Source organism: Furipterus horrens, unplaced genomic scaffold (genome assembly GCF_987537825.1).
Source record: "Furipterus horrens unplaced genomic scaffold, mFurHor1.1.pri manual_scaffold_11, whole genome shotgun sequence".
In the NCBI taxonomy this organism is placed as follows: Eukaryota; Metazoa; Chordata; class Mammalia; order Chiroptera; family Furipteridae; genus Furipterus; species Furipterus horrens.
In genome coordinates this window covers 18,995,393-19,012,258 of record NW_028327181.1, presented here as the reverse complement: position 1 = coordinate 19,012,258, position 16,866 = coordinate 18,995,393, and the positions used below count along the sequence as shown (strand labels likewise).

The 16,866-nt window shown below is 52.7% G+C and overlaps 1 protein-coding gene across 1 annotated transcript in view; it reads left to right on the top strand.

The window, feature by feature from the left end:
• The window catches only part of PI4KA (phosphatidylinositol 4-kinase alpha), a 99,927-nt gene that overhangs the window by 81,726 nt on the left and 1,335 nt on the right, over nt 1-16,866 (top strand). Inside the window, exons 34-54 of the mRNA XM_090292108.1 lie at nt 300-451; nt 1,817-1,924; nt 2,548-2,675; nt 3,475-3,594; nt 3,760-3,839; nt 3,945-4,138; nt 5,071-5,161; nt 5,525-5,692; nt 6,366-6,419; nt 9,160-9,280; nt 10,270-10,399; nt 10,819-10,889; nt 12,344-12,416; nt 12,497-12,567; nt 13,653-13,762; nt 14,153-14,257; nt 14,349-14,474; nt 14,787-14,907; nt 15,310-15,469; nt 16,195-16,284; nt 16,752-16,835. Coding sequence (XP_090148234.1) covers nt 300-451; nt 1,817-1,924; nt 2,548-2,675; nt 3,475-3,594; nt 3,760-3,839; nt 3,945-4,138; nt 5,071-5,161; nt 5,525-5,692; nt 6,366-6,419; nt 9,160-9,280; nt 10,270-10,399; nt 10,819-10,889; nt 12,344-12,416; nt 12,497-12,567; nt 13,653-13,762; nt 14,153-14,257; nt 14,349-14,474; nt 14,787-14,907; nt 15,310-15,469; nt 16,195-16,284; nt 16,752-16,835 — 2,357 coding nt within the window. The remainder of the gene's footprint in view (nt 1-299; nt 452-1,816; nt 1,925-2,547; nt 2,676-3,474; nt 3,595-3,759; nt 3,840-3,944; nt 4,139-5,070; nt 5,162-5,524; nt 5,693-6,365; nt 6,420-9,159; nt 9,281-10,269; nt 10,400-10,818; nt 10,890-12,343; nt 12,417-12,496; nt 12,568-13,652; nt 13,763-14,152; nt 14,258-14,348; nt 14,475-14,786; nt 14,908-15,309; nt 15,470-16,194; nt 16,285-16,751; nt 16,836-16,866) is intronic.

Genomic DNA, 16,866 nt, shown 5'->3' with positions numbered 1-16,866 from the left:
CTGGGCCCCACTGCCTCACCAGGCTCAGCTGTGCTCCCCCAACTCAACTCTAGCTACAGGGGTGGGAGCTCCCCCTGGGGCCCAGGGCCCAGTGAGCATGGGCTCCAGGGTTAAGATCGTTTTAGCTGGGAGACATTCACTGTTCCAGCCTTCTCCCCAGGTTCCTGCCAGTCTCTGCCTTCTTCCCTCAGACCACCACCTGCCCTCCTGAGCGAGGAGCCCCTCCCCAGCTGGCTGAGCTGGTTCTGGGGTGGGCCAGCCAGGCCCCAGCATAACAGCATATTGTCCTTCTCTCGCAGTTCCTGGTGCAGCGGTTCGAAATTGCCAAGTACTGCAGCTCTGACCAAGTGGAGATCTTCTCCAGCTTGCTGCAACGCTCCATGTCTCTGAACATCGGCGGGGCCAAGGGGAGCATGAACCGGCACGTGGCGGCCATTGGGCCCCGCTTCAAGTGAGGGGCTCTTCTCTTGTAACAGGGGGCTGAGTTGCTGGTGCTCTGGGCCCTCTCATGAGGGTTTCTCATGGTTGGTCTTCTATTCACCAGAGCCTGTATGAGCCCCAGTGTGTTTGCAATGACCTGGCCCCCCACACCTTCAGTGCTGGGGAGGTCAGGCATCGTTGTGTCCATGGCAGGGGAGGATCCGGGAAGCTGATCCACTCGTGGACCTGGGTCGGCCAAGTGTTGAGCAGCTTTCTAAATTGGTCGGGGGTGGGTAGCAGCAAAACGGTGTCACCATTCTGGTGACATAGTTGTGAGTGAAAATTAGCAGATAATGTGATGAGCTCAGGCTGAGGGGCCAGCAGTGATTTTGAGCAGGTCACTTTACCCCTCTGAGATGTCCACAGAAAACTGATCACACCAACTGCATGCCATGTCCTATGCAAAACACCAGATATACAAGTGGAGGCACATAATTCCCTTTGGGACATGTGGCCTGGCTGGGGTTCTCAAGCCAGGTGCTATGACCAGGGGTGCTCTGGACAGAGCAGGAAGGACCAGCCTAACATGGAGAGGAATCTGAGCTGCACCTGCAGGTGCCTGAGTGGTCAGATGGAGGGAAGATGCAGAGCCCCGCACTGGGGTATGCCACTTCTGCCTGTACCCCTTCCTGCTGCCTGCCGGTGATGCCAGCTCTGCCTGCCCCTCCCCTGAGCTCCAGATCCATGTTTCTGCAGCCCACTGAGCACTGCCTGGGCTCTGCTTCTCAAACCACTGCAAGGAAGAGCTAGTTTTTTTTCCCTAATTTTAAATTTGTTACCAACCTATATACACTTTATAAAGTGCCATGAGAATGAATTACTAGGAAAGGATCCACATAGCAGTGTGGAATTGCTGTAGAAATGATTAGGTGCTCCCTCTGTCCCCATATTTAACCTTGTCACAGACAAGCACTGTCTATAGATGCATGTTTAGGAGCCCTGGCCTGGCAGAACCAGGTCCTGGGTAAATTATTTTTAAACTTGAATTAAATGTTTTTCCTTCAGAGCACCTGTGAGTGGCTGTATCTCAGGGAGTAGTTTGCAGATAGTTTGTTAAACTGAAGCTTATGGCCAAGGAGACTAACACACACATTGTTCATTTTTTATGCCAACAAAAGTGAAGGTTTAAGAAGAACCTTTCCTGAGACATTTTGGGTATAATAAACCTGTGGAACAGGATCACCTGGGTGATGTCGCAGTCCTGGCAACCTCGATCTCTGTCATCTGGAGAGGGGCCCTGAGCTCAAGGGCCCAGTGGTCTGCAGGATAGACCCAAACCCCACTGAGGTTTGGTCCCAGCCATGCGGGTTTGACTTGGCCTCTGCTTCTCTCTTAGACTGCTGACCTTGGGGCTGTCCCTCCTACACGCAGACGTGGTTCCAAATGCAACCATTCGCAACGTGCTCCGCGAAAAGATCTATTCAACCGCTTTTGACTACTTCAGGTACTCCCCACGCTGTGCTGTGCACAGTGTCCAGTGACAGCCCAGCCCCAGACAGCGCCTCTGGTTGTCCCAGACCCCAGGAAGTCACTAATAGGAGGAAACAGCTTGCCTGGTTTATGCCACCAACCTTATTCAGCAACCCTGACCTCCTTGGATTTGAATATCCTAAGCCTTGAACTGTTTCGTGTGTGTACTTAACCTCTCTATAAGATGAACGAGAATTCAGTTCAATTGATTTAAGAGATTAAGTGTATCCTTTTAACTTTCCAATTAATACAAATGGTTATTGCATGGAGAACTGCAGATAACCTGCCTCCTGGGGCTTTGGGGGTGTGGGTGTTGTCATATGGAGACAGCCGTGGTTGCACAGTCTGCCACAAGCACACCATCAGGCCGAGGGCTGGACACGTTGCTGAGGACAGTGGTGTAGGCGGTCACGAGAGGGCTCTGAGAACACCACACTTTCCCGTGCACAGTAATAAGATAGTTGCTGATGATGACAGGCTCTGGGATAACATCTCATTCAGATGTCACTGGTGTCGCCTCTCACTGCTTTATAATGTGCTGCCTTCTAGTCCCCGACTCCAGGCACTCAACTCTTGTCCTCTTGTGGTTGTTTGAAGTTGTCCCCCGAAGTTCCCTACTCAAGGAGAAAAGAGGCTGCGCGAAGACATAAGCATAATGATTAAATTTTGGACCGCCATGTTCTCAGATAAGAAGTACCTGACCGCCAACCAGCTTGTTCCCCCAGGTATGGGTTGTTCTGAGCAGTGCAGCTGCTCACCGGTTGTAGGGCTGAGGCGTGGGGTGGTGGGTGTGCAGAGGTGTGATGTAGGCAGCCCTGAAGGAGCCAAGTTAGAAGAACACTTAGGGCCCAGCTGAGCCCTGGCCTTGGCCATGCTGCATAGTCACCAAAGGTCTGAAGCCTGAGAGGCTGTCACTTCTCCAGCTCCAGCTGAGGAGCACAAATGAGCACAGGAGGCTTTGAGCAGAAGCTGTCAGGAGCTAGCCAGGGTGGATGCTGTAGAGTAAGCAAGCAGCAAACCTCCAAAAGGAAACATGTTCTTGTTTCTCTAAGCATGGAGCCGATTACACACCATAAACTAGACTGAGAAGTGGAGTTGCAGCCAGACCCACAGCTGACAACCTGACTGCCCAAAGAGAAAAGAAGAATGAAAAAGCAGACACAGTGATTTCCTAAGTCAGCTTCCTGGCTCCACTTAGAACAGGGCAAAGAGCCCTTATCACCTGCCCTCACAGGTCCTTGAGTTATTGCTATATTAATAGACAACACGATGCTAGAGGTCAGACAACTGCCATCATTTATCAAGATGACTACCGTCTATGTTTTATTCTATCTTAAAGGCTGGGAGGAAGATAGAAATTTTAGTAAGCTTTTCATCTAGAATGGTTAAATAAAGAACTCAGATGTCTGGTTAGTTCTGCAAAGCCGTCATTGGCCGTGTGTCCCCTGCTTTTCCACTGTTTGCCTTATCTCTGGTGGCAATCCGGACACCTCATTCTAGAAGCAACAATATGTTTGCCCACAGATAACCAAGACACCCGGAGCAACCTGGACATAGCTGTCGGCTCTCGCCAACAGGCCACGCAAGGCTGGATCAACACCTACCCCCTGTCCAGTGGCATGTCGACCATCTCCAAGAAATCAGGTCAGTTGAAGGTTTGCTGACAGCTCCTTCAGGTCTGAGTCACATCCTGGCAGCTCAGATGGTGGACAGAGCACTGAAAGACAGCTTCTTCCACTGGGTTCTAGAAACCAACAGTGGGCTGGTGACCTCCAAGGAACATGTACATGGCTCCTCTCTCTTCCCCAGGCATGTCCAAGAAAACCAACCGGGGCTCCCAGCTGCACAAATACTATATGAAGCGCAGAACACTGCTGCTATCCCTGCTGGTAAGGCACCACTCGCCGTGTGCCATAGCGCCGGGGAGGAGAGGGGAGCAGAGTGGCATGTGGGCGCATGCAGAAGGCACATCGGTATCTGTCTCATCTTGCAAGGCCACCGAGATCGAGCGTCTCATCACATGGTACAACCCACTGTCGGCCCCAGAGCTAGAGCTGGACCAGGCCGGGGAGAACAGCGTGGCCAACTGGCGGTCCAAGTACATCAGCCTGAGTGAGAAGCAGTGGAAAGACAATGTGAACCTTGCCTGGAGCATCTCTCCTTACCTGGCCGTGCAGCTGCCAGCCAGGTGGGCCCATGTCACAGCTGCCTGACAAGGGCCTTGCCGGAGGAGGGGAGCCGTCATAGGGAGGAGCGTAACATGTCATCATCAGGGATAGCCGGGGAAGCAGTATTAGTGGGCTGGTCCTCTACCCTGGGCATTCAGCCAGTCCTCCGGTGCTGAGATTACACAGCATAGACTCCCAGAGCCCAGGGAGGTCTTATTCAAGGAGGAAAGAAAGGACACGGAGGCTACCACTTCAGGGAGTCGATGTGGGGAGGGTTTGGGTTTCTTCCCGGATGTTGTCTCAGTAGCAGACTACTCAGAGGAGGCAGTACTCAGAGGAGGGAACCATCAGCCAAGGGTACTGTGAACTTTCCCGTGGAGGCTCTTACAGGGACAGAATTCTTAGATGGTAGCTGAGAAGGACTTCCAAGGCCCTGGCATTTAGCCCCGCCCCATGTGAATGTTGGCAAGGTTGGACTTTCTTTCCCATTAGCCCATAATTGCTTGCTGACAGCTTCCTCCTCCTGGTTCTAATTCAGTCCTCGGAGTCAGGCCCGCAGCCTGGCAGTGTTACAGAAAGTCTGTCTTGTGTTAGCCGGGGCAGTAACACCTGATAACTTACGCCTGCCCTCCCACTTGCCAACGTGCCTTCTTGCCTGTGGGTGGGCCCCTTTGGGGGCCAGGGCAAGGGGGTGTTCTGAAGGCAAGGACTGTAAAGGGAGGTGTCTTTTGAATGGTGAGATAGGATAATTCCTGTTTGGGATAGTGCTGACATTTCATCACAGCCAATCGTAACACTGTTTATTGTAAACACTTGTGTTCAGAGTTAGCAATGTGTTGGTAGTGTAGAGTGTTTAGATATCACTTGGGATTGTGCATCCCTCCAGTTCAGAGCTCCCTCTGACTCCCTTCTGCTGGTGAGGCTGTCCCACTCATATTCTCTCTGGCTGTAGGTTCAAGAACACAGAAGCCATTGGCAGTGAAGTGACCCGTCTGGTTCGGTTGGACCCAGGAGCCGTTAGTGACGTTCCTGAAGCTATCAAGGTAGCATAGTGCATGCTGGGGCATGGGTTCAAAATGCACAGAAACAGAATGACTCCAGAAATGCCTGGAAACTAGAAATGTGACCAAAAAACCTGGGGATTACAATGGTATGATTTTTCAAATCTCTTGTGTTCTCCACTTCTCGTAGGAAGCATTTATGTTTACAATAGAAAAACATTGAATGTGATTCCCCCTAGTTGATATTATGCTGTTTTCCACAACTTTCAGAAGCCTTTCCCACTTTGTTTTAAATGCTTTATAATCACCACTTTTCAGGGCCATCCTTGTGATACGGGATGGGGCTGAGGATTTCTAGAGGGGCCCCAAGGACTGTCAGAGCCCATCTTCCTGTTTCCTTCCCAGTTCCTGGTCACCTGGCACACCATTGACGCTGACGCGCCTGAGCTTAGCCATGTGCTGTGCTGGGCGCCCGCGGACCCGCCCACGGGCCTCTCCTACTTCTCCAGCATGTACCCGCCGCATCCTCTCACGGCACAGTATGGGGTGAAAGTCCTGCGGTCCTTCCCGCCGGTAAGCCGGGTCCTGCTGGAGTTGGCCTCAGTGGGACTGCCCAACAGTGTTCAGTGTAGAGATGAAAGACGGGCTTTATCTCAAAGCCCACCGTAGCCCTGAATAAACATTGGTCCTCATTTCTATTCAGATAGTCATAGAAGATAGATTTAGTTCTAATTCAGATGCATTTTCTTGTTATATTTCTTTTTTACTATAAGTGTTTGAGTTAAAAAAGGAAGTTTACTTGAGTTTGATTCCAGTTGTGATGATGTGGGCTCATTGCCCAGTGACCCCACATGATAAGCATAGTGAGAGGCATTCAGTAGAATGTTCCAAAGTCTGAATTACTGTGACTCTAGTACACAGGTCTGCTGTAACCTCAGCTCTTGTTCCTAAGCATGCCCCCAGCAGTGAAGACATGTGGGCCCTTCCCTCTCTTGTCAGCATGGAGCCTTCTTCCTTTTGCTTATTCTCACCGATCACGTGTTTCGACCCATTGGCCATTTTTCTTGCTGTGCTCTGGACTTTTCCAGGTTCTCAGTAATCCTGTCAGCTGAGTGACAGCAGGGCCAGTCCCAGGTTGGGGTGGGGAGGAACTTGGGGCATCCATCCATGTTGAGTTGTTCTCACCATTCCTAGAGGTAAGGAATTGTCCTTCCTCCCTGGGGTCATGGCCACTTCTCATTTGCAGGACGCCATCCTGTTCTACATCCCCCAGATCGTACAGGCCCTCCGGTATGACAAGGTAAGGCTGTGCCTGTGCACGCTGCCCTTCTCTTCACTCTAAGCGCTGTGCTGCGTGCTGGGGAGGGAGCCCTTGGAAACAAGGACATGCTGTCCGGCTCTCACGCCCAGCGTGTCCCGGGGACTGCAGGCTCTGCAGGGCCTCAGCAGCAGGGCCGCCAACCTGTGACCGTTGTCCCCGAGCTCCTCTCACTTGCATCGCTGCCATTATTGTCACCACTGTCCACAGCCAGGAGACCCCCTCTCACCCTAAGTCCCAGTATCACTCTGCAGAGTGAGCAGATTCTGGAAATGTTCTCAGCCATTTGCTCAGGTTGGGCAGCCTGGCCTGGATTCCCCACTCGTTGGAAGGGGGGTTGGTCTCAGTAGGTTTCCTAACTCCCTAAATCTTTTCAGTGGAAGGTGGTGAGGAAAATTAGATGAAATAATGTATGTATTAGCTTGCAAGGGCTACCATGGCAAAGTATCACAGACCGGAGGCTGGAAGTCCAAGATCAGAGGGTCAGCCAGGGCTGTTTCTTCTGAGGCCTTCTTGACTTGTAGAGGACTGTCTTCTCCCTGTGTCCTCACGTAGTTGTCCCTCTGTGTGTCTCTTCTGATTAAGGACACCAGTCAGACTGGATGAGGGCCTATCCTAACAACCTCATTTTCACTTAATCACCTCATTAAAGGCCCATTTCCAAATATAGTCTACCATGGTTATTTTTGAGGTCCCTCTTTCTAAGGACTGGGAGCTCCAGATTGCCTGCTAGTCGTTGCTCTTTATTTAGTCTGCTTTCCAGAATGACAAGGTACTCTCAGCTCTTCTTGTCCTTTCCCTGCTTCAGGCTGAAAGCACCAGTTTTCTGAGGAACTGTGGTTCACTTGATGAGAAATGGTATGGTGACACCGTGACCTGGATGCTGAGCGCGCTCACGTCCACTGGGTTGTCATTTCCATGCCTTTCCAGCAGATAGAGCTCTTCTTCAAAAAAATTTAAAATGCATCATGAGATTATACTGATATCCCCAATTCAAATGTGGGATTACCAAGTATTTTTACTTTGTTTGATTTTATGTTTTGAGTCTTCTAACACTAAAAATATTGGTTATTAGCAATATTAACATACTACCTTTTTGCTTTAACCTACTATATCTATTTAATAGTTTCAAAATAACAGAACCAATATTATTATTTACAATGTGATTACTGAAAACTGGGTCAGATTTTACTGCCCTTTTTGTCCTTGGTGTTTTACATTAGAGACCTAGAGTCAGATTAGTCTGTTTTAAAATTGCATGAAATGATTTTTCTCTGGTAGTTATGCCAACTTAAGACTCAACTGGCTTCATTGGTTTCAAGAATTTCTTTTCATTTTTAGGAATTCTTTTTTAAGTCTTAAGTTTGAGGGGATATATGTGTATACATATGCAAATACATATGTATATACAAACACACACACACACACATATATATATATATATTTGCTTATATTTATTTAAAAAGAAGAATAAAGCAAAACTAATAATGGCCAGAGAGGGAGCAAACAGGATGGAAGTAACTACGCTTAGTAAATTTTGGCTTTAGAACTATGTCACCCTATGCATAATTATAGAGCAAACATATATGTTTTTTCAGCCCAGTTGGCTAGCAAGGCGTATCTTATACGGATTAGAAACACAAGAATGAAATGCTGTCATCTTTCCCAAAGCCTGTGTGGTGCAGCGTGACTGATGACAATTCCTCCTTATTAATACTGTGCTGCCTCAGTTTCCATTTTCTCACTGTCTTTGGTTTGTTATTTCATTGAGTCCCTTCTCATGGTCTTAGCAAAATTGATATTGCCACCAGGTTTATGGTAAAAGGATATGACTTCGGAACAGCCAGGTGGAGGAGACGCGCAGGGCGGGGGTGTGTGGGAAGCATGCACAGCTTTTCTCCTCTCCATGCGCACTGCTCTCAGGCAGCTCCACGCGTTCACCAACCCAGAAACTGTGAACTTATACTTAAACACGCTACAAGCTGAATAGTCATAGTTTGTCCTTAGATCCATTTGCTGGGTTAGAATTGGGAAACTCATAGTGAGGAGTTATTTTAAATGTGACCTACTTGGTAAGCCCAACCACCCACGTTGGGCACATCTGTCCAAGGAAGACTTTACCAGGTGGGGGTCACAGACTCCCACAGGGAAGGAGAGGCCGCTCCTCCAGGAGTGTTCCAGAGAGTTCAGCCACCTTTGTAACCTAGGACACAGTAATTAAAACTGGTATTACGAGTGGTAGAAAATGACTTAAGAAGGAGGAGGGGTGGTCCATTAGCAGAGTGGCCACAGTGTGTTCGCTCACACAGCATCTATTAGATGGAGCTTTCTGGGAACCCCTACATCACTGTGGACCATTATCCTAAAGAGCCAGCTTAGAGATGAGTTTTACTCATTCCTCATACTTGACAATGGCGGAAATTGGTGAAAGGGTCTCGGTTCTTAGAATCCAGGGAAAGAACAGAGGAAATAAAAGCTAACCCATGCTTATACTGCAGACTCCACCAGCAGGGGCCGCCAGCCAGCCACAACTTAACCTGGCACTTGGGCTGGACTCACTGCAGGCCCAGGAGAGCTTGCTCATTGCTGGAAACCACTCAGCCTCACCTCTTGGCGTGATCTGCAAATGCTGAGAGTCAGCTCCTGCTCTGGGTTAGAAAGAGGCTCTCTTGTGGGGGAGGGGCTCCAAGCCTGGGCTGACAGTGACCTTGCTTGCCTACAGATGGGTTATGTGCGGGAGTACATTCTGTGGGCAGCGTCCAAATCCCAGCTTCTGGCACACCAGTTTATCTGGAACATGAAGACAAACATCTATCTAGATGAAGAGGGGCACCAGAAAGACCGTGAGTATTTTGACATCTTCCCTCAGGTCCCTCCCCCCTACCCCTACCCCTATCCCCAATCTTTAACACCTTCCGCAGCTGCCCAGGCCACTGCTTGGCCTCCAGAGCCCTCCATGACTTGCACTACCCCAGCCCGTAGTTCCTTCCGCTTCCCATCATTTGACAGGAACACCCCCCGTTTAATACACATGGGAGCAGAAGCCCACCCATCACAAAGCCTCTGCTAGCCCACTGTCCCTATTCCCTGCTGGCCCCATCCTGCAGCTCCCAGGCACTTGTGAGGCCCTTCTGCTCAGGCTGAGCTGCTTCTCCCAAGCAGTGGCCCCTGTACTTGACCCAGTGGCCACATCTGAGAACAGGGCAGCCACCCAGGGCAGCAGTTCTCAAACGGATACTTCTTAATTGTCCTCATATCCTTAAAAACTACTGGGACCCTCGAAGAACTTTGGTTTACATGGACTTTAGCTGTCGGTACTAAGTAACGTTAGTCACTTAGAGCAGAGCCGTGAGAGCAGAGGAGGCGCCAGTGACCTCTCGCACTGTTGGCCCACTGCTTGTGTACAGCCTCACACGCATTGACACACTGGGGCGGGCAAATAAGCCTCTTCGTGTGACTTTTTTTTTAATTTATTTAATTTTTTTTTTTTTTTAGAGAGGGGAAGGGAGAGAGAAAGGAAGGGAGAGAAACATAAATGTGCGGTTGCCTCTCGCACACCCCCAGCTGGGCACCTGGCCTGCAACCCAAGCATGTGCCCTGACTGGGAATTGAACCGGCAACCCTTTGATTTGCAGGCTACTCTTTATGTGATTTTGACTGTGGGGTTCGCTGAGAGGGTCCCAGGGACCCACAGGTGTCTGCAGACCACACTCTGATGACGGCTGATCTAGGCGCTGGGGCATATCGAGACTGTGTCTGGCAAACTTGTGGGGATTCTCTGAGGCCTTTTTGTGGCTCAGATTCAGACTCACCCTCTCGGTTTCTCTGTTAGCTGACATTGGTGACCTCCTGGAGCAGTTAGTGGAGGAGATCACAGGCTCCTTGTCAGGCCCAGCCAAGGACTTCTACCAGCGGGAATTTGATTTCTTTAACAAGATCACCAACGTGTCCGCCATCATCAAGTAAGCAGCATGGCTGCCAGTGTCGGCTCGTGGGAATGGCGTGGGGAGTGCTAGTGAGCAGCAGGGGTGGGAATCTCTGGTCTCTTGAAAAGAGAGCAAAATGCACAGCATGCAAACTTCAGCAAACGTACCTTCGTTTCATTCCAGATATTGTTCCACAGTTTGAGGTCGCTCTGCTCTCTCCGAGTTCTGAAGGAGCCTAGTTAGGAAAACCAGACTCCTTCGCAGTTCCCATTGTTAGACTGATTGACCTCTCAATGAGGAATACAGGGCAGGAAATTCAGTGCCTCCAGGAGGAGCTGGAACTAGGAAGACACAAACTGAGAGGGCAGTCAGACAGGAGGGGGCCCAGGGATGTCCCCAGAAATCCTGCAGGCCTGTTCCCACCGGACACTCAGCATGTCTGTCTTGTTCCACAGGCCCTACCCTAAAGGAGACGAGAGAAAGAAGGCTTGTCTGTCGGCTCTGTCTGAAGTGAAAGTACAGCCTGGTGAGCAGGTGGCCTCAGGAGGCGAGGGAGATAGGCCTCTTCCTGCAGGCAGCGGGGATCGGGGCCACGTATCTCCCCGGGGAGTGCAGGGCAGGCATGGAGACCAGTGGTGGGGCTGGCCCTGCTCCAGCTTGGGCCCTGGGTGCCCAGAGAGCACCCCTCTCCAGAATCTGCCCCTTAGTGGGTACTCTTTCGCATCCTTGCTGTCTACACTGTCCTCAGCAGCTGTTATTCTAGAAGGTTCCTAAACTCCAATATGACAGGATCATTGTAAGCCACACAAACAGTGGGCACGGGGTTGGGCCTGGGGTGTCACAGATGTGCTTAGGACCAGTCAGGACAAGGGAGCCCATGTGCCCTGAGTGGGAAGCTGCTCCTTGGTGCCTGCAGCTTGTTGGCATGCAGGAACTGGAGCCCAGTGTAGGCAGATTTGTGCTTTTTCAAGTCAAGACATAAATCCAGGCTTCACTGCATGGCTCTCCATTTTTAATCATTGGTGCGAATTTGTTTTTTCTAACCCCTGGGCAACCAAGTTGGCCTCAGCAAGGTTACCAGTGTGGGGCCTCAGTTTAGACCTTTCCTTGGCTTGTTCTCCTGAGCTCCCTGCCCTGCTTAGCACAGATAACAGCTCGGCTTCTCAGAGAAGGCTTGACATCCACAAGGGACCTCCATTTCCCCCATCTGTGAGCCCCCTGCTCCCCACAGACCATGCTGCTGGGGCTTGTCCCAGATCTTGTCCTGGAGGCACTGGGGAGCCAGCCAGGGCTCCGGAGCAGAGCAGGAGAGATTGCACCTGTGAGAGAGGCTGGAGCTAGCAGTAAAGGGGGCTGAGAGGGAGGGCCCCGGACCATGTGGTCCTCATTTGCCGCTTTCCCCTGGTAGGACAGCCCATCTCCCCAGGAGACTCCCACCCCCTGAGGACTCAGGGAGCTCACTCCCCAGGGGCAACTGACAGTGCCTTGGCTGAGAAAGGGGTTTCTCTTGTCCTCCTACTTGACACGTGTGCTGAGAGTGGGGAGCTACAGTTAGTGGGCTGAGTCCAAGAACTGGGGCGTTCAGGTGAGCAGAGCAGTGCAGGAAGCTCCTGCATGGGTCCTGTGAGACAGGGCCACTCCACACCAGCTCTGGGCAGCCACGGGGGCCCCAGGAGCAGTGTGCTGGGTCTAAGCTGAGGGCTCCGTGCGTCGTCCTGGAGAAGCACCTCCCAGGAGGTGGTGGCTCCTTTGTTAGGTATCAGGAAGGAACCAGGGGGAGATCACAGAAGCGGGGAGGACAGACCTCTCACGGCCATGGAGTAAGAAGTTACTGGTGCCATAGATGAGGACCTGGAGTCACCTGTGCATCGCCCCAGTCTGCAGGGTAGACTGCAAGGAGAACTCCGCATTGAAAATGGGTGATGTCCTCGCCACTGTCACACTTAGGCTCCCTGTGACTTGTCCTCTCTCCCTGCACAGGCTGCTACCTGCCCAGCAACCCTGAGGCCATCGTGCTGGACATCGACTACAAGTCGGGGACGCCCATGCAGAGGTGAAGGCCGCCCCCTCGGCCGTTTCTCCATGGGCTTCCTGTTCGCCCTATCACTGTGCCTTCTCTCTGTTATTTTGCAGTGCTGCAAAAGCTCCGTATCTGGCCAAATTTAAGGTGAAACGATGTGGAGTCAGTGAACTTGAAAAAGAAGGTCAGTGGAGAATTTCTGATATAGTTTGGGATCTAAGTGTCTCCCCTTGCTAATGCCATCTGTCACTCCTAGTGTGGCCCCTCATTTGGGAATGGCACAGAGCTTGTGTGCAGGGACAAAGACCCCTAAAAGTCGGCCCCTAAGTCAGTCCAAGAGACCTCTTCTTGAGACAGAGCGGCCAGGGATCTAGGGAGGTATACTCATGTGCTCAGGCTGCCCTGCAAGTGACCACAGACTAGGTGGCTTCAGCAATGGAGATTCACTCTCTCTCAGTTCCTTGGTCTATAGCTGGACCACTGCAACCTCTGCCTCTGTCCTCACCTGGCCTCCTCCCTGTGTGCCTGTCTGAGTTCCCCTCCTCTGATAAAGGGCCCACCATAGTCCCTGTGGCCTCATTCACTTGTTTACATGTGCAAAGATCCTTTTTCCAAATAAGCCACATTCTTCCCTGGCTGAGTTGGTTAGAGCATCATCCCAATTTGCCAAGGTTGTGGGTTTGATCCCCAGTCAGGGCACATGCAGGAATCAGCCAATGATGCATAAATAAGTGGGACAACAAATCGGTATTTCTCTCTCTCTCTTTTGTCTTTCCTCTCTCTCTCAAACCAATAAATAAAAAAATTTTTAAAGAATGTCACATTCTGTGGTTTTGAGTGGGCAAGAATTTGGTGGGGGTGATAGTCAACCCAGTACAGGGGTATGGCCTCAGCTGGTACAGGGATGGGGCTTCCATGGCCTCACCTGGACACTGGACACCAGGTCCTCCCGGGCACCCCAGGGTACAGACGCGTTCCCCTGCGCCCCAGCTTACAGAGCCCACCGCTAACTCCAGGTACACCTCTCACTTCTAATGAAAAGCGGGTTCTGTCTTCAGTTCCATTTAAGTTTAAACGTTTCTAGGAAAAGCCCCTGGGCCTTATGACCCCAGCTATTTGCTGGGCCCTCACTCACCTCCCCAGGGCTCCAAAGTCATGATCTCAAAGGTCCCCAGGGCCCCTTCCGGGCCGGAGCAGCGTCTACCCCGGCGCCCTCAGAGGGCCTCTCACAGCCGTCGGCTAACAGGCAGCCTCCGCCTGCCACCCTAGGTCTGCGGTGCTGCTCACACTCCGAGGACCAGAGCGCCGCACAGGAGGCTGATGGCCAGAGGATCTCCTGGCAGGCGGCCATCTTCAAAGTGGGAGACGACTGCCGGCAGGTAAGGCCCAGGCCAGGCAGGGGTGGGCCTGCCTCTCCACAAGGCTCTGGGCACACCCCACTGTCCAACCTCATGCACAGAAACATGAATCTTTGCTTTTACTTGGTTCAGGGGCTGCAGAGTAAATCACAGCTTTTTCCAAACCCAGGGCTCACTCCTGCTGTGCACCCAGTAGCCACCCAGCGGGAGCTGCTTGGAGGTTGGGTGCCTCTTACTGGCACCCCCCCACCAGGCGGCAGGGCTCAGCCCAGTGCCTGGTAGTCAGTGAGGCCAGGCCATCCAGTGCCCCGCTACCTGTGGCCTCCCTTCCTCCCTTGCTGGGTAGGGCCCCCAGGGGTCATGGGAGCAGGAGGGGGCTGGCCCTCTATACTGTATCTCCTTGGTTCCCAGGACATGCTGGCCCTGCAGATCATCGATCTCTTCAAAAACATCTTCCAACTGGTCGGCCTAGATCTCTTTGTCTTCCCCTACCGCGTGGTGGCCACCGCCCCTGGGGTAAGTTCCCGGAGGAACACAGGCAGCTGCCTGTCAGGCCTCAGCCAAGAGCGGTCAGCCCACAGGCCTGGCATTTGACCTTCTTTTCTAGTGTGGGGTGATCGAGTGCATCCCCGACTGTACTTCCCGGGACCAGTTAGGCCGCCAGACGGACTTCGGCATGTACGACTACTTCACACGCCAGTATGGGGACGAATCCACCTTGGCCTTCCAGCAGGTGACCAGCAGGATAGCCCCCAGACTGGGCTTGTTTGTACTCTCCACCCTTCCCCTCAGCACCCTGTTTCACCCCCATTCCTGCTCTTCTGAGTTCTACGTTAAGGGGTAAAACCCAGACACTGCACAACCATCCTTGGGATTTAAGGAACCCTCACAATGGAGTCCACAGGAGAAAACTAATTCATGGGCATGGGGGGAAGGGCCTACTGCCCCTGCATCGAGGTCTTAGGCATGGAGACAGGAGAGCACCCACAGGCCCCGGGAGAGGTAGCCCTTGGGGTGATCCTTAGCTCCAGGTCTCTTCACACAGGCGCGCTACAACTTCATCCGAAGCATGGCCGCCTACAGTCTCCTGCTGTTCCTGCTGCAGATCAAGGACAGGCACAACGGCAACATCATGCTGGACAAGAAGGGCCACATCATCCATATCGGTCAGCCAGCCCAGCACCTCCCACCTCCTTTCCCGTCGCTCCTGGGAGCCCAGGGCATGCTGGGAGGGGGCAGGTTCTGGGTCCAAGCCCAGTTGTGAGAGCTGAGCTGTTGGCCACCAGGAGGGCACTGGGGGAGCATGCTGCTCCAGCCATGGGGCACAGAGAGCTCTGGGGTTGGGAACTGGAGCCAAGTTCATCCAGCCGAGGCGCTGGCCTCTCTGCTCTGGCAGCTCCTGCCTCTGCTTCCTCTCCTCTCTTCTGCCTGCGGCTCTCCTGCTGTCCCTAAGAAAACATAATCTGCGGCCAGCTGCGGGGAGCTGTGGCTCCAAGCCCTGGCTGAAGCACACCCACATGTCTGCTCTGCATCTGACCCCATTACAAATGGCTTTTGGGATTTTGCAGACTTTGGCTTCATGTTTGAAAGCTCACCAGGCGGCAACCTTGGCTGGGAACCAGACATCAAGCTGACAGATGAGATGGTGATGATCATGGGAGGCAAGATGGAGGCCACGCCCTTCAAGTGGTTCATGGAAATGTGTGTCCGAGGCTACCTGGCTGTGCGGTGAGCCCTGGGGAAGAGCGTGGGCAGCCACTCCTCCATTTAGGACAGACCCGAAAATGTCCCATGGAGCTTTCTCGTGTCCCCTTATGGATGGAGGGACTGAGGTTCAGAGAGAGCAAGGGAGGTACTGGAGGCCACCTGGTAGCCCAGGTGTGTCCGGGCCTTGGTTTCCTGTCGCCTCTTCCCTGCCCACCTGTGCCAGTGTCGTCTTCTTCCCTGGGCTTCAATCCAGCCATGTCCTGTAGCCTCCTGGGCTTGGCTTCACTAGTCAGTGCCTGGAGCCTCCCCCTGTAAGCAGCCCCCAGGCTGCATGCCAGAGACTCACTGTCCTGGTTTCAGAGTGTCATGTGGCCAAGGCCACATAGCAATGTATGCTGCCACTTGGACTCCAACCCAGGGTCTGTCAAAGCCTATATCCCTTGGTGCCCACCACCCCAAAAGAAAAGGAGGGTCAGTGCACCTTTCTGCTGGGCACAGACACCGCAGCTGGAGGTCTCAGAGGGATCTGAACATGACTGCTGGGTCAGTTTGGAGGGGGTGTGCAGCCCCAGCATGGGTGCTGCAGGGCTGCCCTGCTGAGGCGTGAAAGGCTGCAGAGAGGTGGCAGGGCCAGCAAGTGAGCACAGGCCATGAGCAGCTGTTGGGCAGCAGTGAGGCCACAGGACCATGGGCAGGGCCACCCCACTCACCGGCCTCTGTCTTCCTCCCTCCCTGCCTCTCCCCAGGCCCTACATGGATGCAGTCGTCTCTCTGGTCACCCTCATGTTGGACACGGGCCTGCCCTGCTTCCGTGGCCAGACAATCAAGCTCTTGAAGTAGGTCCTGGGCAGACACCTAGGCCATTTGGGGGGGGGGGGGGACACTTGGCCCCCAAGATGGCAGTCTGTTGAGGGGGGTGATTCTTATAAAGGCTGAATACTCTCCTTGGAACCCCAGAGCAGACAGGGTTCCAGGGTGAGGCATCATTACTAGATGTGTCTGTGAGATGTCCTGGCTTCTGCCAGCCACAGCTGAGGATATATATACCCAGAAGCATTCCTTGATCAAGAAGGCTGAGAGGTTTAGCCCCCATGCTAATCCTCCCCCAGCCTTGGAACCACTTAGCCCGGGAGGTGCTGGAGAAGGAAACAGAGCCCCCACATTAGACCAAGCCAGGACCTGACCCTCAGCTGAACAAATCCCTACAAGTACTAAAGTTAGTCTGTGGGCAGGAGCACATCCTGTGGGGAGGGCAGCCTGGAGGGAGCGACGGACAACGGCCTTGACACAGCCCCTCCCCCAGGCACAGGTTCAGCCCCAACATGACTGAGCGAGAGGCTGCGAATTTCATCATGAAGGTCATTCAGAGCTGCTTCCTCAGCAACAGGCACGTCACCGTCCCCTCCTGCCCCTCCTCC